The 25851-nt window shown below is 40.8% G+C and overlaps 1 protein-coding gene across 1 annotated transcript in view; it reads right to left on the bottom strand.

The window, feature by feature from the left end:
• The window catches only part of cacna1db (calcium channel, voltage-dependent, L type, alpha 1D subunit, b), a 124110-nt gene that overhangs the window by 65269 nt on the left and 32990 nt on the right, over window positions 1-25851 (bottom strand). The window contains exons 5-10 of the mRNA XM_079558125.1: window positions 11658-11797; window positions 9795-9937; window positions 5170-5322; window positions 3127-3323; window positions 294-397; window positions 31-200 (exon numbers count right to left, since the gene is read on the bottom strand). Of these exons, the coding sequence (XP_079414251.1) occupies window positions 31-200; window positions 294-397; window positions 3127-3323; window positions 5170-5322; window positions 9795-9937; window positions 11658-11797 (907 nt within the window). The remainder of the gene's footprint in view (window positions 1-30; window positions 201-293; window positions 398-3126; window positions 3324-5169; window positions 5323-9794; window positions 9938-11657; window positions 11798-25851) is intronic.

Genomic DNA, 25851 nt, shown 5'->3' with positions numbered 1-25851 from the left:
CCTGCTGTAAATGGTCAGTGAGAGACTCACTGTTGCGCTTGCCCTCCTCCGCCCCCTCCTCTTCGTTCTCGGGGTCGATGTCCTCAGCCTGGGTGATCCAGTCCAGGTAGCCCTTCAGGTCCTCCTCCAACTGCTGCTTCTCCCTCAGCTTCTGGAAGTCCCCACGCGCCTTGGCCTTCTCGCGCTCTTTGGAGAACTCTCTGGAGGAAAAAACAAAACCAACAAAGGATTCATGATTTACGCAAAAGTTAAGTCAGTTAGCTAGTGTAGAATTGGTATGTCTGAGAACGCACCCGCTCAACACTCCCAAAACCAGGTTCAGAACGAAGAAGGATCCAAAGATGACCAGGCTGACAAAGTAGACCCAGGGCAGCTCAAACCCCATGGCATCGTTCATCTGAAAGAGACGAGAATTTAATGTTAGCCGTGAATGTAATGTACAGTGAGAGGCAAAACTATTACAGCAGCAAAGACCCTTAACAAACCTACATTTAAAGGGCCAAGTCCCTCATTCACCTAACATACGTTTGTGTGTTCTCCCTGTGCTTGGATGGGTTTCTCTGGGTGCTCTGGCTTCCAGTATAACCTCGAAACATGTACATCAGGTTAAACCTCCAGTCAGATTCTGACCATTACCCTGGATCCACATTCATATTCTGAGTTGCCTGGCCATGCTTCTTTCAAAGACATGTAGTCTGGGAGCACACGTGATCTCAGCAATTTCCTGGTGGGCGTGATTGACAAGCGGCATCAGCCAATTAGAGCTGGAACGAGCTGCAGGAAACCTTTTCAGTAAACATTAATGTCTGCCAATACAACACTGTTTCTAATTCAAAACAGACAAAAGAGCAGAAAAAAACAGTGTATCAGTGTCCGCGCACGCCATCTTTAATGTTTTGGAAGAGTGCGGTGAGCGCTTCCGTCTCTTGGTGCGATGAACTCTCGCCTTTCTATGTGGAGTTTGCATGTCACTATAAACATGTACAATGGCCATACCGCCTTCGCTCTGCCCGATCCTGTCAGACCTCGGAAGCTAAGCAGGCAAGGGCCTGGTTGGTGCTTGGATGGGAGACCGTTTGGGAACAGCAGGAATCCTGGTGAATGTAGTGAGTGAGTGAGTGGTTGGTGGTGGTTGCTGATGGCGCAGACTGGATGCCTCGCTTACCATCGCGAGTATGGAGTGAATGAATAATGCACGCAATTGTGAAGAGACTTTGATTGTCTGGAAAAGCGCTGTATGAGTCAAATGCATTATTATTATAATTAATAGTCCAGGATGAAGGGCTCCTTCAGAGAATGAATGTCGGTGGTCGAAGGGTCCGTTGGCGCAGATGTGTGCAGCCATGGAGCGAATGTAAAATTGTCCCATGTAAAACACTTTGTGACCCTCTCTGGGAAAGGTGCTATACAAAATAAGGGTCTTTGCTTCATACCAAACCTGTTTTGATCTTGTGCATGGTCAAACTGTCCTCTCTCATGTTTGACGTTTCACTATGTGCTAATGAACACAGAAAGCTAATAGCTGGGTAATATGCCAGAACTAACCACCTCTAAGCACCAGAGTTTAGGCGTTCAATAAACTCTCTCTCCTGGTTGAAAACGATCACCTCCATCTATGTTGTTGTCATGTCTTGGGTAATCCTCAACGCTGCACTTTGGATAATTAGAGCGCGGTCACCATGGCGACACATACAAAATGCATGCACAAGTGGAACAAGGAGGAGCCGGGCTTTTGCGAGGGTCCGTTAAAGGGGCGTGGGCGGACTGCGCTGCTTCAATGGTGACAGTGTAGCGCGGGGATAATTAAAGAAACATTGTTGATTGGTGATAATGAGGTTTGTGGATAGGGATGGGGAATTTGGAGAGGATTTGTGATGAATCAGAACTGGGAGTGCTATGGTTGTGTTAAATGATGGATTTGAAATAGAGAAAAATGAGCCAATAGCCAAAACAAACGGCAGAGATTTCCGATGTCTCTTTTTATTTAGCTTCTCGTCCAGTATGTTCGGTCTGAGTCAAAGTTAACAGGACTTTGTAAGGCCTGGCTGTGGGACAATACCAAACTTCAGGACTTGAAAAAGTGTAGCCTATAGAAAAGTTTGGGGGAGGGAGTGGGACCTCTTACAGCTGCTGATGATGCTGTGTGCAAGTGAGCAGCAGTGCCAGGGTTTAAGGCTGCGCTTGGAGAAAAGGCACTGGACAAAATGCAGCACCTTGTTTGGATGCTCGCACAGACGTGACCACCTGATTATCTCATTCAAACTAATATTGTAATCTAAAATGTACGGTCTAGACTGAGCAGGTCCAAACCAGGGGAAACATTTTGCAGCAAAATGACAGTATTTTCGTTTTAATTTTAGGATGTGAAAGTTGGTGCTTTAACTATTGATCAAAAGATACTGAACACACAACTGTGTCTCGATCTCACACTAGCTGAAAGACAGAGACCGATCCTCCACTACAACAGCGTTGCTCAAGACAGAGCTGGTATCTCGCGCACCAACTGCAAGCAGTGCTGACTACAACAAGCACTTGCTGCTTTCCATTCGCTTTCCTTTTCTTTACATTACTATCTTGTGTAGCCTTGTGCATCTTATTAAGCACTCAGGAAAAACTATTTCTCCCATTGTGAGTCTTTTAAAAATGATTATGGCTTACACTTGTATGGCACTTTAAAGTCTGGAGTTTCTCAAAGAGCTACACTGTAGTCATTGTTCATTCACTCGCCACTTAGTGATTGTAAGCTTCTATTGTAGCCACAGACGATATCTGCAACAAAAGCTATTGACACTATATTTAATACAAAATCTCAATTGAAACCAGCATATACATAAAATTGTGCTCAAAAGCGTACACACCCTGAGTTTACTCTTTTTCATATTGATAAAAAAAAAGAAACAAAATGACCCTGATCAAAAGTTTACATATCTTGTGACCAGTGTCACTCATCATATAAAAATGACAACTTTTTCTAGTCCTTTAAGGTTTTGATGATTGATAATAATATAAGGAACAGAACCTCCCAAATGGCTTGCATGGTTATTTTGGGGGTAGCGTTTCTCTTATCGCATGCTACGCTACAATGTACATGGCGTTACAAAGCCAATATGTGAGAACGGCCCGTACCCAGTAGAGCACGTCGGTCCAGCCTTCCATGGTGATGCACTGGAAGACGGTCAGCATGGCGAACAGGAAGTTGTCGAAGTTGGTGATGCCGTTGTTGGGGCCCTGCCAGCCCTCCCTGCACGCGGTCCCGTTCAGCAGGCAGCGGCGCCCGTGTCCCGAGACCGCACATGGGGTGGACTCCTCCTCCGCTAGGCCTCCTGCGGAACACAAACACAGGGAGTGTTAAGCATGTAGCATTCCACTTGCACTTTGGGGTCGTGAACTCAGAAATACAAATCATTTTAAAGCCATACTGTGTAACATTTGTCCAATAAATAGAAGCTTATTTTCATTAAGCTTGGTTATATGTATGTAAAGTGCCGCTGCTTTGCTGTGCTTTGACCAGAGGGGGCCAAACATGTTAAAATACATCTGGCCCTCTTCCAAATGCTTTATATTGATAACCCACTGTCTAGCTAACACATTTGGTAACGCTGTCGTGTTTGCTTAGGTTGTACTGCCTGGATTTAACTTACAAAGCTGGTAAAAATCTAAGCCCTAAAAACATATTTTATAAAGTCAAACAGTTGTTCTTATATTTATGAGCTAATAATTGAAGTTAAAAGATAATTAGAGAGCGGACCGGGGTGTTGCGGTCATTAGCCTGGTATTAGCCTTAGCCTCACTAGCATCACAAAACAAACAGTACTTTTATAACCACAGAGGCCCCATCTGAGAAGGTCACACGAGCACATTCTGCTGTCTAAAAACAGCTGCTGCATTTGGACACTGTAGTCTAAGTCCACAACAAACTATTATTTTAGCTATCGACAAGATTAGTTTAAGGATTAGTTAGCAGTAGGAAGGACTGTATTTTCTTTATATTTTACCTACCACCAGATAGGACGTAGACATGTTTAAAGTGGACATATCATACATATGGGGCTTGGAAATAGATTTATAAATATTATTTTGGTTCCTCAGCATTGATGTTTTATAATTATAATATAAAATATAATGTAATATAAAAATAATGTCGCTGTAAAAATGACATAGTAACAATGAAATACAGGTGCTAGAGCTGGTGAAGACTTTGACTCCTCCTGCTGGCAGCTGTAGGAATAACTTTCAGTCTCGATTTACGGCTTGGTCAGCGCGGCCTGATGAACACACTTGGAGCTGAACGGCTCAGAACCGATATAATATTGGATTATGGAATTACAGAACAGGCTTCAGAAAATATTACAACATCGTTTAAAGTTTGTCTCTCCTTTAACCTCTTAACTTAAAGCAGTACTAAGTAAGGATATAAGGATATAAGCGCAACTGCAGGTGTCGTAGCAAGTTGCAATTTTTTAAAGTTATTAATTGTCTTGGAGAGTAAATACTACGCTGACAGATCAGGCGAAGGGAGAGAGGGATATTGTGCATCCAATTATACAATGGAAATCATTTTTTTCACTCAAACTTGGCTGTAAATACTGTTTAAAGTGACGCTAGCCCGCAGTTAGCTTTGCCCGTTGGTCCGGTGACAGTCAAGTTGCAAACATGGTTTTCTGGTCAGAGACACCAGGGGGAGATGAAAGACCCTCCAATCATCCCATAAACACCTGTATTACCCCAGAGGGACTACGGAAAGGATTTAATAAGGTAAATATGTTACTTAGTACCGACCTTAACCCAAATCTAGAAGCTTCTTGACTGGAGAGTTTACATCCTCTAGGCCAGAGTAACGGCTCATTTGAAAAAACTGATGGTAACTTTTTTATTGCTTTGTCGTCACATAAATGCCACATTTTTAGGTGTTTTTGTTGTGCTTTTTTAATGTGTTATTAAAGGTCTATCAGAATATACTCAAAACATAAACAAACATGCTAATGACACCGTGCCGTCCTAGACACCGCCAATGCTATTTTTTCAGTGAGTTAAAATAAAGCCTTTTAAACATATTTCAGTCTCATGTTTAGCTGGTGATGTCTCACTCCCAACAAATCAGGTCTGAAGAGAGGCGTGCCTCTCACAGTAAACATGTTATTTTCCCAGTTATTTTTGACTGTGAGTGACCTGTTTGTAGGACGTAGCAGGTGGCGTGCATTTTTCCGATGAACAGCTCCAGGCCAATGATGGCGTAGATGATGATGACGAACAGGACCAGCAGGGCGATGTGGAGCAAGGGAACCATGGCCTTAATTATGGAGTTCAGCACCACCTGTAGACCTGCCACACATTCAGAGAACCTGGGTTAACTGTGGGACTAAAGAGACGCGGAAAGTTCAGGCTGACATCAAATCCATTTTTACAGTTCACACTTCAGTTTCATGATGCTGCAGTTGTGTATTCCGTCAATGTGAGTGCTTTCTGAGGATTATTGGGTATTGAAAAAGATAAAAGCATGTTCTGTTCCCACAAGAGCAACTAAACTGATGTAAAACTATAATATATAAACTAAACCACTGTGCAAAGATTCTCAATGGGTTAAGATCTGGACTCTGTGGTGGCCAAACCAAATCATGATCCCTGAACCACTCTTTCACAGTGCTGATCTCATTCTTTGGGCGAGTGTTGCATCTTGACCTGAGCAGCTGCAGCAACCCCAGAAAAGACAGTGTATATTGTATGTTTTCATACAAAAATATGGCATTATCTACCTTTTCAGCAAAGAAATGTAAATAATGGATAGATCCAAAAGTATGGTTTATTGTGCCCAGAAGGAAATGTGTCCTCTGCATTTGCCCCATACTTTGATGCCGCAGGGGCAACCTGTAAGGAGCAGTGGGCGACAGCAGTGCCGCGCCTGGGGAGCCAGGCTGATGGTATCTTATGGCTTCCAACCTCAGAGCGTTCCAGCTGAAAAAACTCGAATGTGAACAAAACGGCTAATGCCACAACAGCTATCTAATAAGAGGCTAACGAATGTTTCTCCAAACCAGACATAATTAAAAACATGCGACATGTTGAAAGCTGTCACCAAAAGTTACATTCACTGATGCAGTGGTTTTGTTTAATTATTAGCTGCTCCTTCACTGGGGGCCGCCATTACTGTCTTCATCTCGTATCCGAACTTGTAGCAGTCAAAGGCCCCTTCCGAAATGAGCAGAGTGGTTAGAGGTCTTACGCCAAACCGGATGTGAGTCAGCGTCCGCCATGATAAGAAGCGTCCGAATTGGGCTGTCAGTTTGGAAGGAGTTAGGTAAAGGAGCCTCAATGCTAACTAGGAGCTACAGTATGAGCCATCCCATAAGCCACTGCAGAGCTAATCCCACCACCCCCCTCGGCCCCCCCCCCTGGAGTGACTCATGCGCACCCACTACTGATTGACAGGCGCACATAAAAATAAAAAATAAGCTTTTGCGCAAGCCAAACTTTATAAAAGTGACAAAAGACATGTTGTCGTCCCCACAGTCACATGTCAGTGTTAAAGAGCCGCCTCAGTAAACAGCTTAAATGAAGGCAGTTTTCATCTAGTAGAAACTCAAGCCATGGTTAATTTGCTACTGTAGCTTCATAAAACAGCTGTTGAGATAAAATAACACTAAAGGGAAATGTGATCTCATCTGGGTTTTTCTTCTTTTTTTTCACCTTAAATGTCTTTGTTTGGACACTATGTTGTTGTTGGACACTGTACAGTAGGGGGCGACATGCACTTTTGTTTGGCCTGTACTCCACCAATAACTTTAAAGTAGAAGAAAAACAGCTGTCGGTGATGTCACTACCCTTTCCCCTGGGTAAGGACGGTCGAATTGGGAAAATGCTGCTGAAGCTCTAATTCACTAACTGCATAGAGATCTAACAGTTGACCCCATGAAAGGTTAAGGATTGGTTGCTAGTGCTCGTACTTAGAGGCTATAATTTGATGGTTTCAGATGCAGCCTGAACATCTCAAAGTTTACAAGTTGTAATTACCACTTCGAGTGGCGTTCCAAGGCATTTTTTCAAGTGGGAGGTGAGAAATTGACCATTTACCAGTTGCCTGGAACTGTTGCCATAAGATATTTTCAGATGGGATTTGGAATAACTTGTTTAGTTTTTGAATATGGGAGGAATTCTTATTTGTATAGCACTTTTTACATGACACAAGTCACCCAAAGCGCTTCACACAAGGGACGTTTTTTTTATTTTCATTCACTCTATAGCTGCTGTAGCAAAAGTTTCCCTGGGTATGGACTGATATCTGCATACATCTGACCACCACCAATCGATAATAGATATTACTGAAAAAACCTGTACAAATTCCAATCACCCCGTCCTTCAATAAATCAGGCAAGGAAATGAATAAGAATATTGTTAAGTACTAGACTGGAAAATTGGGTGTCTGTAGGTTCCATGTAGTGCAAGTGGAGATGAGCTGGTCCTAAACTATCGGCAGTATTATCCCTGTGGTCTTTGGCAACTTCCAAAAAGGAAATAATGACCATATTTGGATTATACAGTGTTGTCGGTGGGATTCAGTGGGTCAAAAGGAAGCCAAATGTGTCAATTACTGGTACTGGGGGAAAAGTGAAACTCCTCTATACCTTCAAAAGCTTAACATTCAATAAACTATTCACTATTTGTGTAGCCTCCCTATAACTTAAGTTGCATAGTCCCTTTTCCAATGAGCTGACGTCTGGGCTACCGTGACTCTTCCTCCACTAGAAGACGTTACTTAGACATGTGAAATAACAAGCCAAATCCACCCATCAAGTGGCCTCAAATCACTGCATCCTTCCCTGGCGTTTCCCAAAATAAACCCAAGGAGTCATCCAGCAGGCAGCGAGTCGACATGCGCGGCATCGGAGAACGGTAGGATAATGACCGAGGGCCGATTATTAGATACGTATTGTGAGACGATGGTAAAATGTCAGCCAGGTAGATGGTCCCCCCCCCACCCCCCCGAGGGACCTCCATATCCGCCAATCTTCCTCCCCTCCAAAAGCAGCATGATGCGTTGTCATGGAGACGCAGAAGAATGTGCACGAGGCCGACTTCGTGTAAGGTCAGAAACGTATGCCCAAAAACGGAAACAGAGGAGTAGGCGGCGGTGGTGGCGAGCAGGGGAGAGAAAAGACGGACCAGAGGATGAGATAATGCCGTGACATAATGTCAGGGGGAAATGATCGATATTAGAGACGTCTTTATATCAATATCCACTCACGCTGTTGTTGCTAGGGCTGTTCACACTTTGTTTGGTGTATTAAGACCTTTAACACAAAAATCCCAGGCTGAATGTTCTTAAGGCGAGGCATTGCAGGTAAATGGGGAAATATAGATTTGAAGATATCAATTTGAATGTACATTACTGATTTTATTTTGTCAATATTAGATGTTTGAGATCTAGTTTTCGAATAAGCTCTTTTTGAGTGACAAAATCTGTACAAATTCAATTACATTTTCCTTCCACATTGCTCACATGAGTTCATCAGTTAATCAGCTCAGACGGACACAGGGTTGAGAAGTGAGCTAGACGGACCGCCAACACATTGTATCAATTCACGGTTTATACAAAACCATTTTAATGCCCAAATACTATATCTTAAAGGGGCTAGATGCAAGTTAACCATTTTATACTCACTACAGCCACCTCAGGTCATACGTGTAACTGCACCTTCTATATTAAGTGTGTGCATGAAGGCAATTCGGACCCGAAGTGACACCTTTTTGAGTGACAGTGCAGGATTTTAGAGGCAGTTGTGGTGAACAGGTCTGGGACATTGTTGGCACATTTAGGAGGAGGAAATTAGATCATTTTACCATTTTTGAACTCCGTATAGTCCCTTTAATGCAGAAAAAAATGCAGAAAAAAATCAGTGCATGTTTCATTTCTAAGGTTTGAAAGCCCTTCGTCAAACAGAGGAGAACTGGATAAAACGGGCAACTATTCAACAAAAAAATTAGGTCAATTTCAGCCAAAACTGCAACTGAATATGTTTTAGACTAGAATTTTGGTATTTTCGATGAACTTAATCAGTAACTTATTCAGTTTTTCAGCACTGTCATAATTCTTCAATAAATGTATATTTAATGACAGTTTGAATCCAATGCAATGCTTTTTAATGACATTTAATGCTGCCCTAAGTGATGTTGTTTTGATAGTGATGAGCTAGTGAAGCTTTGTAACACTTTGAGGCTTTCCTAGCAAAAAAGTGTTGTACGCCTTACGTTTCCCTCACCTGATCAGCTCCTCGCCTGCTTTTGTTTCTGTTCAAAAGCAGGACTTTGTAAAGAATAAGCAAATAAAACATAAAAAATGTCTTTCTCCACATGATCCCGGTTCAATGGGAAATGGGTGAAATACAGCACATTCATTTATCTATGACTAATGATTTACATCACTATATGGACGAGAAAACATCCGTTGTTGAGCGCCTCGCCGCTAAAGGCAGCTCAGTGAGACGCTCTGAGCAGATGACCCGCTTCAAGACTCGATACACAACTCACAGAATGAAGCAGTTTTCGAGACAGTCACGTGACCAGTTGTTACTGAAAGAGGCTCTGACGCAGCGTTTCGAAGCATCTGCAATCAAGTTCGCTGCTGTGCAACATCAGTCAATATGAAAAATGGAAACCCAAATCGTGAGCCAACACAAAAATGTAAACCCCTTTTGCATAAATCAACATTACACCGACATCTCTTCACCATCCGGGCCGGCGGCTGTTTTCCCCTTATACATCCGTGATTCTCCCCCCTCCATGTTGTCCCTTGTACTTACTGGGCACTCCGGAGACCAGGCGCAGGGGCCGCAGCACTCTGAACGCGCGGAGGGCTTTGACGTCGAACCCGCCCGGCTTACCCCCGGACTGCCCGCTGGAGTCTGCGTCTTTGGTCACCACCTCCAGGACCACGCTGAACAGGCTGCGCACACCAGACAAGACAAGACAAACCAACTTTAGCATTTAGGCTAACATCGTCACTTGTCACTTTGTATTAAACCTTAGGGCAGACTCTGATCATTCTGGAGTTGTATTTATAGACATTGCTGGATCTCTTCTCAGAGTCGAAGAAATCAAGAAGGGCCGAGGTATTATTGGCTCACAGTGTTTTCAATCGTTAGCTTATTTAATCTCTTAACCCCCGCCTGAACCGAGCACATTCTCTCCAGGTTGGCGCTACCCAAATCTGAAAAGCTTCTTGAAAAGAGTGTCAAAGTAGCGACAAAAACGCGCCAGAAAAGCAGCAGTAACACAATAAAATAGCAAAAAAGCACAACTAGAGAGTGATGAAAAAGGAACAAAAAAGCCACAAAAAGGTGACAAAAATGAGATGAAAAATTACAAAATAGCATGGGAAAAAAACGAAAATGCAACAGTAACGTGACAAAAATACGCTACAAAAACTATGAAAACACAATAAAAAAGCTTCGAAATGTTTAAAGTTCTTAGCTTTCAAATGAGGCGTGACAGTGGTTAACATGAATGAGATTTGAGAGAATGAAGGTCGTTTATGTGTAGCTTGAGGAGCTACAACACCGTAAAAAAATAAGAAAAACATCTTGGCTTTTCTTCCATTATGTAAACAAAGAACAAACCTGACTTTTTATGTGCCACTTGCATTTATTCTCACTAAATTGACACTAATTTAACTCCATACATAGGCTACATTTTTGACACTAATGACACTCCATACATTTGGCCGTCATGCTCTATGTCTATCTACAAAAAGTCTAGTTTATCTAGTACCGCTATGATTGTCTATCCGATTTCAAAGCCATTTCACACAGCTTCCGGGAAAACAAGGAGACTCACGGAGTATGATAATGTTTCTAAAATTCATAAAAGGGCTATTCATTTTCAGCGACACTTTCCAGCAGTTGCATTTTCTCTTCAAAATGTGTGCATTGTGGTAAAAATGATAGAAAGTAAAAAGTAGTAGTGAAAGTAAATAATCCTCCATTCCCCTCCTGATTGGACCCAGAGACTGTAAATGAAGAATGGACTCGTGGAGAAAGGAATTCCCCCATAGCGTTCAGCGCGGGCTAGCTGGAGCTCGTTCATGCTAGTTATTTGTCTGTGATTTTGGAGCCAACTCTATTCTCGAGAATAGGGCGCGAATAAAAATTATAAAAGGAAAACATATGGACGGTGTTGCGTATGTTAGACAAACATGTGGAGGTAAGAATGACTAGCCTGTATTCAATAATGACTTAAAGAGGGGCAAAGATGTTTCAATGGAAAGTCCATAGGAGTCAGGAGCTTCCGGAGCCAGCCACCATTTCCTTATGGTTACAGGAAGTAGCAGGCCACGATAAGTCCATTCTTAATTTTACTGTCTATGATTGGACCAGAAAGCCAGAAAGCAGGAACAAACCTTTAAGGTAAACAATCAAGCTCTGTCCCCCGTCTCTCCTGATTGGCCCTGACAGGCCGGTTATTTTAGGACTCTAAAAATATATATTGTTTTTTTAACATTCCTTACGTTATATAAAATTTCAGACCCAAGCGGTCAATTATACTCAGTCTATTCAATTTGTGGGAGGAGTTTTAGTATCTGTCTTGTTTGAGAGTGAGGAGGGTGGAGTACAGGATTGACAGGCGGACACAGAAATAAGGCATGTTTATACAGAGGTCAGGCTTACCCGACTATGACAATAATGAAGTCCAGAAGGTTCCACCCGTTGCGGACGTAGGAGTTCTGGTGCATGACCAGGCCGTAGGCGATGATCTTCAGGAACGTCTCGATGGTGAAGATGATGAGGAAGGCATATTCCACCGTTTCCTGCACAGATGAGACCAAACCAAATCATTCATGGCAAAAGTTACATCACACCATTTCTATTTATTATCTTTCTTCTTCTCACTTCACAAGATAAGACAGCCACTTCCAAAGCACAGAGCACTGTAGCCCCCATCACTCTAAAGACTGTGAGTATTTCACTCTGTTCAAAAGTACTAATGCTTCACTGCTTAGAATTACAGAATAACAAATAACAATGGCTTTACTGGTCACACAGTGGAGAAATTATTAAAGGGTAACTTTTAAAGCAGTACTAAGTAACTCTTGCCCCTAGAGGCCATAAGCGCAACTGCAGGTGTCGTAGCAAGTTGCTTGCTTTTCAACGTATTAATTGTCCTGAGAGTAAATACTACACTGACAGAAAATGCGATGGAAGAGAGGGATATTGTACATGCAATTACACAATGGAGATAAAAAAAAATTTCACTCAAACTTGGCTGTAAATACTGTTTAAAGTGGTGCTACGCCGCAGTTAGCTTTGCCCGTTAGCCTGTTAGCTTCTTCTTTGTGAGTCTATTAGTGTGTATTGGTGACTCCGACCCGGTGGCATTCAAGTTGCAATTGTGGTTTTCTGGCCAGAGACACCAGGGGAGATGAAAGACCCCCCAATCATCCCATTAACACTTGTATTACCTACGGAAAGGATTTATTAAGGTAAACACGTTATTGCTTTAAACAGCTAACTAAGGGACAAGTGCTACAGTGAGTGCAAGCTGGGAAATTGCATAAAACTATTTGTAGGTGAGTTGCACCTAATTTACAATTTGAAATTATATTACTGCATTAAGTCACCAAATCTGAGAGAATGTGGTAAAACGATTGTAAATGACTCTGTTGCACATGCTACTTTGCACATGAGCAAACGAATGATCCCAAGATGGTCATTAGCATACGAAATGTTACTTAGCATTAGCTCATTACTAAGTGTTGATTAGCATTCACATAAGTGTTTATTGGCATTTGCATACTACTGTGTGTTTATGATCATTAGCATACTATGTTCATTAGCATATTAACAAGTGTCCTATCTTATCTTATTCAGCATTAGCATAGTACTAAATGTTTATTAGCTTACATTTAGCGACTTAGTAGCAAACTCACTCTTTTGCACTGATAAACTTCCTGATAGCATAATTCCTGCAGCAGAATGACAGTTATTGGCATGCTAATTAGCTCTAACTAAAAAGTGTACTCTATAATGAAGTGTTATCTTGACTGGCAGCAAAACCAACCATTCCTGTTTTTTTAATAATAAAAACATTGTCATGTTGTGAGGAATACGATGTCACTATTTCAGTCATTCTGAATTTGAACAAACATTTTTGAGGCTTACATGCAATATATTCACAATCGTATCAGTCCAAATAAATAAAAAGATAATACAATGTGATGTTGAATTCTTTGATTTTGTTATTTGACAAAAACATTAAAACCTTTTGTCAGACAACCTGACGCATTGTAAATATTGATATTTGGACAATGGCCAGCTCTCCGTCTATTGTGTGCTGAGTGGTGTGCCATTACAGGAGCCCGCGAGGGTCAACAGACAGGAAAACTCAAAGCTGCTTCACACTGATAAGGCTTCAATGGACACACAACACCTGCTATGTTGACTCACAAGCTCCACAGTGCTGTAGTTAAAATGAAGCTGAAGCACATTTCAACCCTTCTCAACAATGCATATTATTTATTTAGCCTTTCTACCTTTCTGTCTCTTTGGAGACCTTATTGTGACCAGGTGGACACAGGTTCGCTCATTGAAAATAAAGGCATGTCGTTCTATTACTTTTATATTTTATTTCAAAAATAAGTTTCAATTTTATAAATAGGTTCTTTAAAAAATAAAAAGTTAAAACATTGCCATAGGCAGATATTGTATACTGTACAACAGATGGGATAAATTACCGAAGTGCAAATAAAGTTGGTTCTGATCTCTCATCTCTCAATAAAATCTTTTCTCAACAATGAGAAACAAACATTAGTACATTCTTGCATTCGAGTAGCTTCAGTGTTGACAAAGCAGTAATGGTAACTGGTCCCTCATGCTGATGCTGTATCTATGCATAAATGCAAAATAAACCTACACCGGCTTGAGTTCATGCTCATAAGAACCCATGCATCTTTTGGACCCATCATTTAACCATAGGGGACATCATGGCCCGTGGAGAAGCACACCTCCCGCCTGCAGAACCACACTGAAGTGCACCCCGGACCCACAGCTGCACCAAACACAGACACACTAGGACGAACAATTTAGACGCATAGGTTAGGTACAAGTCTTTATTTGTAAGTATTTACCTGTTCACTAGAGCCCTGGACTAAAGCACGGTAAACACAGGCGGAGGTACAAGTGACCAAAGGCTGAACAAAGGTAGGCTGAGCATTTCAAAATTCCACCAGACTCTCCTTTAATCACAGCGAGGCTCTCGGTCAGGAGGGCCCAGCTGGATTAGTTTATGAAAGTGCTTCTTACTTCTACTTGAGACATTAGGTTACTCATGAACTGAAATGAGTTCAAACCTCTAAACATCAGCAATAATAGCAATAATATAAAAAGCAGTATTCTTCAGTAATAAACTATTTTTGCATTATTATTTTTAAAATACAAAAACACTCAATTGTTTTGGCCACAACTTTACACTTCTACTGGAGTAGTTTTATATCACAGTAATGTTACCCTAACTTGAGTGCATATTTCAGCTACTCCACGTAGCCCCTTGATGGGGAAGATCCGAGTGCCCATCACAGATGATCAAAAATTCACTGTGAACATGTCCAGGAACATTTGAGAAAACACTGAAATATGAGCTGCTAAACGGTGACGAGAATGACATGCATCTATTTCATCTAGTTCATCATTTGAACCATAGGCATAGATCAAGACCATCGAAATACTTGATCTATTGAAATATGTTTTACTGTGTATAATGCTGATCAAATGTGTCATGTGTGCATTTATTAGAGTGGATATATGTGCAGCTTTTTCCATTTTTCATGAGTGATTGACTTCACATGACACACAGTTGCATAATAAGGCTGTCCCACTCTCTCTCTCACTTACACTCGCACTCTCTCTAACCCTCCCCTTTGCTTTCCCACTTTCTGTCTCTCTCTCACTCTAGGGGGTTTTCCTGTCATGTTCTCTAAAGAGAGTCTGAGTTCTAATTTTCAGTGCCGTCAACTGCAGACAAACTGAATCTTTTGTTTTTTATAGAAACAAGCACACTGTAAAACAAGGAACTGCGACACTACTCTATACAAAACATTGAACATCAGAGGCACTTGGGCACATGGCTGAATAAAAACATCCAAACTCACTCACTAAAAGTCATTTGCTTTCACGTCCATGATCACTCCAGATCTAAACCTGGTCTAAACCAGGTCAAAGCACTTCTGATTCAGTCTATTCACTCAAAACTCAGACATCACCCTCTACAAATCAGAAATCCAACACACAGAGCAGTGGTGCGGGCCACACAGTCCTCAGACTGACGAGAGGGTCGCGATGTCCCGGACTTTGGGAATGGCTGATTTAATGTTAAGTTGGTGTTGGTGTTGTCACGATACTAACATTTCTAAATCAATTTCGATAATGGAAAAAAAAAAAATTCAATACCGATTTTAATACAATGGCCTCTTTTACACATATACTATATTTGCAATAGTAAACTTTTGTCTCTTTTTTTTCCATCTAAACTGTAGTATCTACATTGCAGAACACTCAATATATTAGTTTATTTGATTAGACCATGTTCTTAAAAACATATTATAATAAAAAGTGTCATGTATTTTCTCTAAGTAAATGTTGTCCAGCATTTTCAGCTGTGAAATCATAATCAAATGCTAAAATTATTCTAGGCGAGATAACTGACAATATAAAGTATTTGCTGGACTGGATTTGACCCATGACCATCATGTAAAAACAGTGCCTTCATGAACAGTGACCTGTCACTGCTGTCGCATTTAGATATTATTCCATTTTGTTGAGAATTTTAAGAGAAAAACGCTTCAGAAACTGTACTGATTGTCAGCCTTATGGTCAATGCAAGAATCAACAGTTGCAGTCACTTTTCAGTTAAAAAAAGTACATATCATTTCATATATATAAATACCCCTGAAAGATTTTACAGAGCGATACTAATAAAAAATGTGCATGGCCGAAGGACACAACAACAGTAATGCCAATATTAGTGACCAAGTGACCACTGCTGCGCAGGCAAATTGTTTAAAACGCGACTTAAGTAAAAAATTATAATGCTGAACAAAACAAAACAAAAAGTGTAACACATAAAGCATCTCTCCTGTGTGTGTTGTAGTTGAATAGTAGAAGTGGTGGTGGACAGTGCGTTGCCGTGGAGACCGATGTGTGGGCTGAAGACACTGAAGATACTGCTCCCACTGTTAGCTCTGCACTGAGCTGTACTCTGCTATGCACAATAAGAGGAAAACACTGTATCATTATGGCAGTTATGGGCTGGGACAATACACTTTGTCACTCAAGGGATGATCCCATATGTATTGCGATACAGTAAGTATTTATGATAAGTAATATGTTTATTACATATTATGCTATTATGTTTAAGAGCATGAACACAAAATGTATTGTTACTGCAAAACAAAGGAGTGTGTGATAAAAAAGTCTCCAAACACAAGTATTCAAAGCATTTGGTATTGAGGCACAAAGTATTGCGATATTTTGTCCCAGCAATAAATTGAATGACCCTATCATCAACTCCATTTACACAGTATTACATACGCAAACAAACAGGAAGCAGAGTAAACCAATCAGCGGTGTTATTAGCAGTTCTGTGTTAACTCACCTACAGCTGGTTGGAAAAAAGCTCTCTCTCCTGTGCCCTAGGGCTGCTCCATTATAGAAAAATAATCACGATTATTTAAATAATCATTGAAATCACAATTATTCAAACATGTTGCAATATGTCAATAATAAGTCTAAATTATATTATTTAATATGCTCATGTTTCTAAACTAATCCTCTATTAGAGAACCCTGTCACACCTGCCCCCTGCTGGCCAGCCCTCACACCTGCCTAAGCAAACCGAGCTGCGCGGCCTGATGACATCATCACACGCCGCTGTTGGTTTATGTCGGACCAAAGCATTTGTCAGTAACAAGTGAAAAAATGAGAAGGGAACAAAAACAATCATTACAGCAGCATGAAATAATACAAGTTTGCTTTGAGTTTTAGACTTCTGCCCAACCAGCACCTGGGCAAAGGCTGAGAGGCGACTAAACAGCTGTTCTCCTTTCATAAAGAGGTGAGCACTTATCAGTGGCTTTATCTCAAGAGCTATGTATAAAAAATATTACTATAATATTATACATATTAACAGCACAAAGTAAAAGCACTAAGCTAACCGCCCACACAGCCGCTAGTATAATACGAAATATGAACTTTTTTTTTGCCAAAAAAGTTGCATAGTGCGCCTTTTAAAGAGCTATGGTAGCCCTGTAGTTAGGCTAATTTAAAGCCATACTGATGCACATGTATTTTGTCTTACAGGGTAAATATACACAGAATAAAGCCAACACATGCATCAGTGAATTAATTGTCAATAGCTCTGTGCATGGAGTGGTGCAGAGGAGCATCATGCTAGCTCTGGCTAATTTCCTGTGCTCTCCTAATTGTTTCCTGTCCTTGTTTCAATATTACAGACACTCAGCCATGGTGTCACATGAGTAAATGTAGCCTATATTAAACACTACGTAGTGGAAATTACTAACATGTTATAAAGTTACATAGAGGACATAAAAACAGACATCTGCATTTATAAATATGTGTTTTACCCTTGAGGCAAAAGACTATATTTGATGTCAAAAGTTATAATTGGGCATAATCATAATAAGAATTAATTTGCACAAAAAATCGACTGACTTAGTTATTAGATACATTTATTATTATTTAGTTAGTTTTTTCTCATTTAGTTTTTTAATTAACATTAAAAGGGGACAGGAAACAGCTAGCCTACAAGTACACAGGAAGTTAGCCATGGCAGCCACATGTACAGGGCGACTTCAGTCAAAAGGATGCAATTATTCAGTTTTTTTACATTTTTTATTTAATCATTTATTTTACAGGGACATTGCAGTTCAACATAGTACAAAACAAGCTTGTAGCCGATGCAAAAAGAGTTTATAGCTAGTGCTAATTTTCAACTCCAGTCCCTGGTTGGGCCTTTCTACACTACCATAAAACTTACAATTTCATCCTAAAAACTTACCTATATATATATATATATATATATACACACTGTATAAATCATTCACATACACAAAGTCAGTGCTATTTACACATGGGTACAATTCTGTTTAGATTTCAGCTAAGACTTAACTGGAAAAGTGAACATTTTAAACTCAGTTCAGTGGGTAATGAGTTCCACAACCTTCGCTCAGGTGCTCGATCATTGAGACATTTGAAAGTTAGTTTGAGAAAACATAAATTGCTAAAGCTTTCAAAACGTAACTATTTATTCTTCTGGAGGATACTGCGGTGATGGAAGTGGCTTCTTGTCCATAATCTTTACAGTTTGATTGTATGATGCTGATGTGTTTAGAGGCTGAGGGAGCAGCCTGTGCCCATGCTGTCATACAGTATGATATGTATGTGAGAATATCATGTGCATGCACAGGAGGGCGGCCTGGTTTGGAATATAGTGTCTAATTACTTTCAAATAATCTAAATTAGTTTGTATAGTTTTTGAGATTTTCTTTAAATGTTTGTCAGATTTTCATTTGGGGTTGAAGACCAATCCAAGGTATTTAAATTCCGTTACCAATTTTATAGTTTTGTTTTGCAAATTTTGTTTTGCTCTGCATTTTGTCTTTTTTTGTCTTTTAATAGAAAAACACATTGATACAGTTTTAGTTAAATTTAGCACCAACTTATTTTTGAATGAGCCATTGACTGACCTCAGCCATTCATCTGGACAGAATCTCCGCTGGCTGTTCCGGTGACTTGGCGGGTGCATAAAAAACAGCATTGTCCGCATTAAAGTTGGCAATTTACACCGGGACAGATTAGTGGCAAATCATTTATAAAAAGACTATTTAGGTCCACTGCAGAGAAATAAATCTCTCTGTGTCCATTGGGTCTAGCTCTGTATAACAGTTGCTGAACTCTACAAACATGTTCTGAAATGCATGGGATTCTTGCAATATAGATTAATATTCCAGTCCTCTCCCAAATGTCAATGCTCACAGACATGTTTAGAAAATGCATTAACTGACCCTTGCTTTTTACATTTTTTGATGTGCAAACTTATCGAAATGGAAATATTTGTCAGCAAAATTGCAATTAGATTTAGAGTTAGAATTAAAATTTGTGTGTACTTTGTGACATCACGTTGTTTTTATATGAAAGCAACGGTCAAAATAGAGTTAGGGAGGGAGGGAGGGAGGGAGGGAGAAGCGGCTTAATTGATTTACGAAGGAGGGTCAGCAAGCTCCAAATCCTGTGTTTTGGGAAAAGCACAAGAAAAAAATGTGGATTTGACTTAAGGCCAAGAGCCGCACAGTGACAACATGTCCCGCCGCTGCAGTGACCTACTGACATCATGACAACAGTGACTGAATAATGCCTTTGAAACCACAGTGGAAAAAAAGCCTACATTTATTGCTGCTGGAACAGAGCAGTTTAAACTTCGTGGCAGTTTAAAAAAGATGGACAGATCTTAACTGTAGTGTACACCAAAGTGACGATTGAAATTCAAAGTAGGCTATATCCTAGAATTCTTCAAGCTGTTTAAGCGGAGTTTGAAATGTAAATTCCTCCGAAAATCTATCAAGTAGTGACGCGACAGGTATCCCACTTTCTCCACTGGTGTTTTGTTGATTGTTTTACTGTTGTTTTGGCCAATGGACGATACTGCCTGCTGTAAACAAACATGGCGGATTTTGCCCATAACGTAACATTTTCAACATTGGATCTAAATCTTTTTATGCACCGATGGCTTTTCTAAAATGAGATTAACATGAACCTACATATAATCATCGCTCTCAGCATGTGGCAGCTGCAGACGACAATTACAGGCTACTAATTCTACTAATTTATCCCATTAATCTGATTAGTTGGTGCAGCACTATACATTCGATGCACAATGTTCTCACAGCCGTTGTGATGGTCCAGGCTCTGAGGCTCACAATTCTGCAGCCTTTAACAAACTTGTTCTCAAACTGGAACCATTGACGTGCAGCCCATGGTGGCACTAAAGGGCCTCTGCAGTTTTTGTGTGTTTGACAGATACTATTTTATTCATGTGTTTGCCCTCTTTTGTGTAGGTACTTGTTTAACTACTTAGCTCCTGGTTAGAAGGGTTTTGCAAAAGAGATACCTTCTCACAGTCATTTTAATGATCGGGGTCACAAATGATCTGTCATTCGTTTGGTCAAATGAAACCTATGGAGCAAACATTTTTGAATCACAATAATAGTCTCCAGGGATGCAAACTGTTTTTTAGAGCTTACAACCATGTTGCAATGTTCTCTCATCAAAAATAGACCTGGAGTTGTTTGTAGAGGCGCATCTTTGAGTAATCTTTGGATCTTCCTCAGAGGCTGTTCTTCGCACCATAGAGGCAGTTCAGCGAAGGCTCCTCCTTGAGGTCCTATTTATCCAGAAAACCTCACCTGCAATCTCTCGCTAAGCTTAACCTTAGTTTAGTTTAGTTTATTTGAGCAACAGATGCATACAGGTATAGTATACATATATCATACAGAATTTTTCACAACATAACAGGTATAAGGGCTGCTCAAAAGGAGTAGGAAGAAGTGAGTTATAACTTATAAGGCCCTGCCCCCCACCTTTTGTTGCAGAGTAAAAACACTCGCTATAACCTCACTACAGCCACATGGTCTATTTTTTTTTCTGTTTGTTCTCTTTGCTGAAACTGCAACGAAGGTGAGCAAAGCGAGGGGAGTGGTGGGAGCTTAGAAATCCATAACTCAACACAGGAATGGGCTAGAGACTTTCTTTTTTTTTGACATGCTCAGGAATTCATGCTCCTCCAAGGGCTACATTAAACCATGTGCATGTGGCCCGCATGTGGCCCGCATGTGGCCCGCATGTGGCCCGTGAGATTAACCAATTTACCAAAACATGCACTGAAAACTAAATCTCGACTTTACAGAATCATTTCCAAAATTATTCGCAACACCAATCATGATGTCTTTTGTAGTAGAATTTTAAATTATGCACGAATCTGGAAAATACCCCTAGTACACAGGATGTAATAAAATGTAATTATACAAAACGCAAGCCTGGGCGCCCATCCTGCGCCTACAGCTGCATTTCAAACATTCTAGTTTGCATAGGAAAGAGAGTCAGGATCAGAACTAGTTTGCTGAAGGTGTCTGGACTTTAAAAACCCAAAAGGAAGTACATCGGGATGTCTCTGTATGACGAAGGGTCAAAGCGTGAGCGGGCATCTTGAATCTATAACTACAGAAACACACATGAATGGAACAAAACTCTACTCTAGGTATGTTTTTGACAAGGATATCATATTGGACAACAGTTACAAAAAAGTCGATTCAGCATGTCCGTGCATTGTGGTGTTTCCTTGGTTTTGTTTGGCTCTCGTGCTGGGCTCTTCTCACAAACTGCCACGTTAATCTGTTGTGTGAACGTGCGCGCTTCGTTTGCGCTGTTCCGCTGCGCTCCGGCCATCTCAGTGACGACGGGCTCGTATGTGACGGTCATGGCAGACGATGCAAAATGAAATGGGATTCACACGTCAAGATCTCGGTTTGCAGATGGGGAGTAAGCGAGCTCTGGCAACAAAGCATGTCGTGCAGGCCTTGTTATCAGTTAGAAATGATCAATGTGGGACCTTCTAAAACCTGAAACACCACAGAGTCCAAAAATCCAGAGGAAAACCTAATGTTTGGTGGCTTGAACGCATCGTACATTAGTCATCGGGGTCACTCACTAGCACAGTCCCACGCGTACAGCCCGCTCCAGTGGCTTTGGCGGAGCGGGGGGGGCTCAGCTCTCAGCTATGAGGCAATGATCCGAACTGACTTTACACTCAACGCATCCAGAGCACGTCCCAGCATGCACCAGTGCCACGTGATGTAAACAGGAAAGGAAGCGAAGGCTGTAATGGTCTCCTGCTGGGGTGGAGAGAGGAGAGTATTCAAGAGGAGTGCCTGTGGAGCAAGTGTTTATCCAGATATTGGAGGCCTAATCTCGTCATTTAAGACTTGCTGAGACGTGACCCCGTACAGGTGATCTCAATCTAAACAGCCGTGAACCCCAACGCACCATTTTTGTGATGTAAATATGTCAAACAATATGACTGCAATGCATAATCCTTTGTGCAAAATGTACCAATAACGCGCTCATGTTACTTTGCTCCTGTCATTTTTATTGTAATGTCATGTGTGTTGGTCTGTATTGTCTGTATTGTATTGTGAATGTACAAAGCCATATGTTTAACCTCTTTACGCCTGCCTAACCCGAGCACATTTTCTCCAGTCTGGCTTAACCCAAATCTAAAAGCTTCTTCAGCAAAAAGTCAAAATGGCGACAAAACCAAAGATGAAAACATGACCAAGAACAAAAGAGTGACTGAAACACGATTAAAAAGTGGCGAAAGGACAACAAAAACCTGCCTGGAAAAGCAGCAATAAAAAAGAGTGACAAGACAGAAGCAAAAGTGGCAAAAATAAGATGAAAACATGACAAAAAGCAGGAAAGAAGGCAACGTAGAAAGAACAAAAAAATGACAAAAACACGTCAATAAACCTCGACAAAAACACTTCTAAAGCGTGGCATAAGCTTTGTAGGTCTGAGCTTTCAAATGAGGTCTTTCACTGGCCTATAGGCTGTAAGCTCCAGTCGAGAAGCTTAATTAGATTTGGGTAAAACTGAACTGGAGAAAATGCACTCAGGTAAAGTGGGGGGTAAGAGGTTAAAATAAACTGAAATAAACCTTAACCTAAACAGTAGAAAGACGAGGCAGTGCAGTACCGCTGTAATTACATTATGAGATAATGAGATCATTTATCTCCCGGAACGTCAGTGTGATAATGGCCAGTTATAATAACAAGAACGTGACGTAATCATTCTGACTGATTTTAATTTTACACAATAAGCCAATATTGTAAAAAATTAAAGAGTTCACTTAAATAACGAGTAGATAACATTGTTTTAATTTATGTGCCAGTAAGTGTGATTTGTCAAGCACATATTTATCATTATTTTGCTTTGTTGGTTAGAAAATGCATTCTTACTGATCTTAGACAGAAATATCCAGTAGTTTCACTTCCTGATAATGCAAGCAAACACACTCCTAGCTCCCCCTCCCCTTGCTCCCCTTTGCCAAGCAGCTGTTTCAATAAAGAGGAATGAAAATTTTATTATACAAAGGCATTTCTTGGTGCTGCTGCTGAAGTGCAATGCGAAGAGCAGCCACTGGAGAAGATTTAAATATCACTCAAAGATATTGAAATTCCAATTTATAGCAATAAAACCGCTCTTTTATTATTTGTATGTTATCTGTGTGTTACATTTACAATTTCAAAATGACTATGTTATTGGTAGTTCTTACATGATCAGTTCAAACCAAAGCCATTTAGTGAGCTCTTCTCCAAACGCGCTGGAGTAAAGTAAAGAGACATTCAGTTGTTACCGATAAACAGGCAGGGCTTTGAATCCTCTTTAACAGGCCCAAAGCAGAGACGACCTGGAGAGCGTGGTTAGTACACAAAGAGGCAGGAGACGCCGGCTAATCAGCGCTAACGGCCAGCTCCCCGTGGGCTCTAACCATGTTAATGATGTCCGCAGACGCACATGAACAAAGAGCCACCCGCCCTGTGCAGACACAGAGGCTTCAAAAGAAGACGGCGGGGCTGGCTTCACCTTCCAGTCCATTATACAGCACAGCAGAAGGCGAATCACGCTCAAATAGTGCAATTTGAACGGTCACATTCACAAAGGCCGCTAAAGGCTATCTAAATATCCCTGTCGAACTGCATAATTTGATATTTGTGCAGAATCCTTCGGCTCTGTTGGAGCGGGAAATCCCAGATTGTTTGAATGTTTTATCAGCTCTTTTCTACATTTTCTATTGTGACATGTCAGTGTCAGCCAATAACAGCCTGCTATATTTGCTTCTCAACCAAAATGCATGCACAAGTAATTGAAAGAGCTTCACAAAACAAGAAGGATGTGTTGATTAGGCAAAAAAAACAAAAACACTGTTAAATTAAATTGGCCGCAAGGCGCATGTGAGGGGGACACGGAGTTACGGACGCGATTATACGATTTAGCCATTTTCCACATCGTCTGTTTTCAAAAGCATGAATTGATCAAATGAATTCGATTTATCGTCCAGACCTACTTACAGGCCCAATCAGGAGGAGAGGAACACGATTGTTTACTTTCAAATTTCACTCTTTCCTCACTTTGCAATCTTACAGACTATCACTTTAAAAAGAGAGCTGATCAAAACCTCTCAGTGTCACGTGCACAGCTGAACGGAACTGTTTTCCGCCTGCATCTTGACACAGTGTTGCAAATTTTAGCTTTAAACTGACACACACAACCTCACCTTGTTCACCGCGTTACAACGTCGCTCTCAGACATGGAGCTGTGCTTTGACCCACTCTCGCATCTTTGAGAAATCTTTGAAACTTCCGTGTCTGTTCTAAGCACTGCGACGGCAGCGCTAATAAGCTCCTCAGGTCCTACGTATCCAGGAAGCCCTTACCTCACCTCTCATCTCTGACTTAGGGCTGCAAAATATTCAACGTTGGAAATTTTCCAATTGAATTAACAGGAATAAACAGGGAATTAACCCAAATGAAGGCATTTCTTTACACACAGATGTAAATAAAAATGAAGCATAAACATTTGATTTAATAGTTATACATCGAAATATCTAACACAAATAAAAAAAGGAAAAGCCTCAAAGAAATAATTTTTGCAATATCTGACACCAGGGTTTGAGGAGGACAGTGTTTCAGATGTTTGGCCGATACAAAGAAAAAGAGTTTTTGGAAACAGAATAGACTTGTTCTATGTTTCCATCTTGTATATTTATCAAATGTAGGCAGCATTGCAGTATTGTATTGTTCTAAAAGTCTAGTTCAGTTCAGTTCAGTCAACTTTATTTATCCCACACAGGGCAATTCCTTCAAGGCAGAAAATACACAATCTAAAACAGCCAAACAAACCGTACAAACAAGCAAGTGGAGCTCACACATATACAATCTGAATAACAGGCAAAAGACAACCTCAAATTAAAGAGAGTTCAGGAGTCGTATGGCCTTTGGGACAAAAGATTTCATCTAGCGGTTCCTCTTACCGCATGGCAAGGCATAACTACGTCCTGAAGGCAACATGGAAAATACACCATATAGAACATGCTCTGGTGAAGCAAGAATTGTCTTGGCTTTCCTAGAGATCTGCAGGTCACAGAAAACAGACGTTCCCTCAACTCAACTCCAATGATTTTAGAGCAGGTTTTTACAACTCGATTCACACAATTTTTGTCTGCGAGTGAAAGGTTTTTAAACCAGCAGATAAATGGAAAACACAAAAGGCTCTCGATAAATGCTTCATAGAGCCGCACAATTGTGGGACAGACAGCAAGAACTTAGTTTGTGTAAAAGTTAAAGTTTTTGCTGACCGCGCTTCACACGAGCAGCCGTGTTCACGTCAAATTTTAACCCATAGCATCAAAGAACCTGCAAAGATATTTGTAAGATGTCACAATTTCCACATTTCCACTGTGTGCAACGCTCTCAGACACAGGAACCATTTTCCTTCAGAAATCAGACACAATTTCTTTTGTCTTAGCAACATTCAGGTCCAAGAAATGTATGTCGCACCAAGAAATAAATTAAGCGAGGGCGTCTCCATGACCTGATTCCTCACCGCTGAGAAGAGACAACAGCGTTGCATCGTCTGAAAATTTTACCAAGTAGCTGTGCTCGTGGGAGCTTCTGCATTCGTCCGTCTACAGAATAAACAAAAGCGGTGACAGGATGCACCCTTGTGGTGAACCAGTGGA

The sequence above is a fragment of the Gobius niger genome (genome assembly GCF_951799975.1).
Source record: "Gobius niger genome assembly, chromosome: 6".
NCBI classification, from domain to species: domain Eukaryota; kingdom Metazoa; phylum Chordata; class Actinopteri; order Gobiiformes; family Gobiidae; genus Gobius; species Gobius niger.
This window is presented reverse-complemented; position numbering and strand designations above follow the sequence as displayed.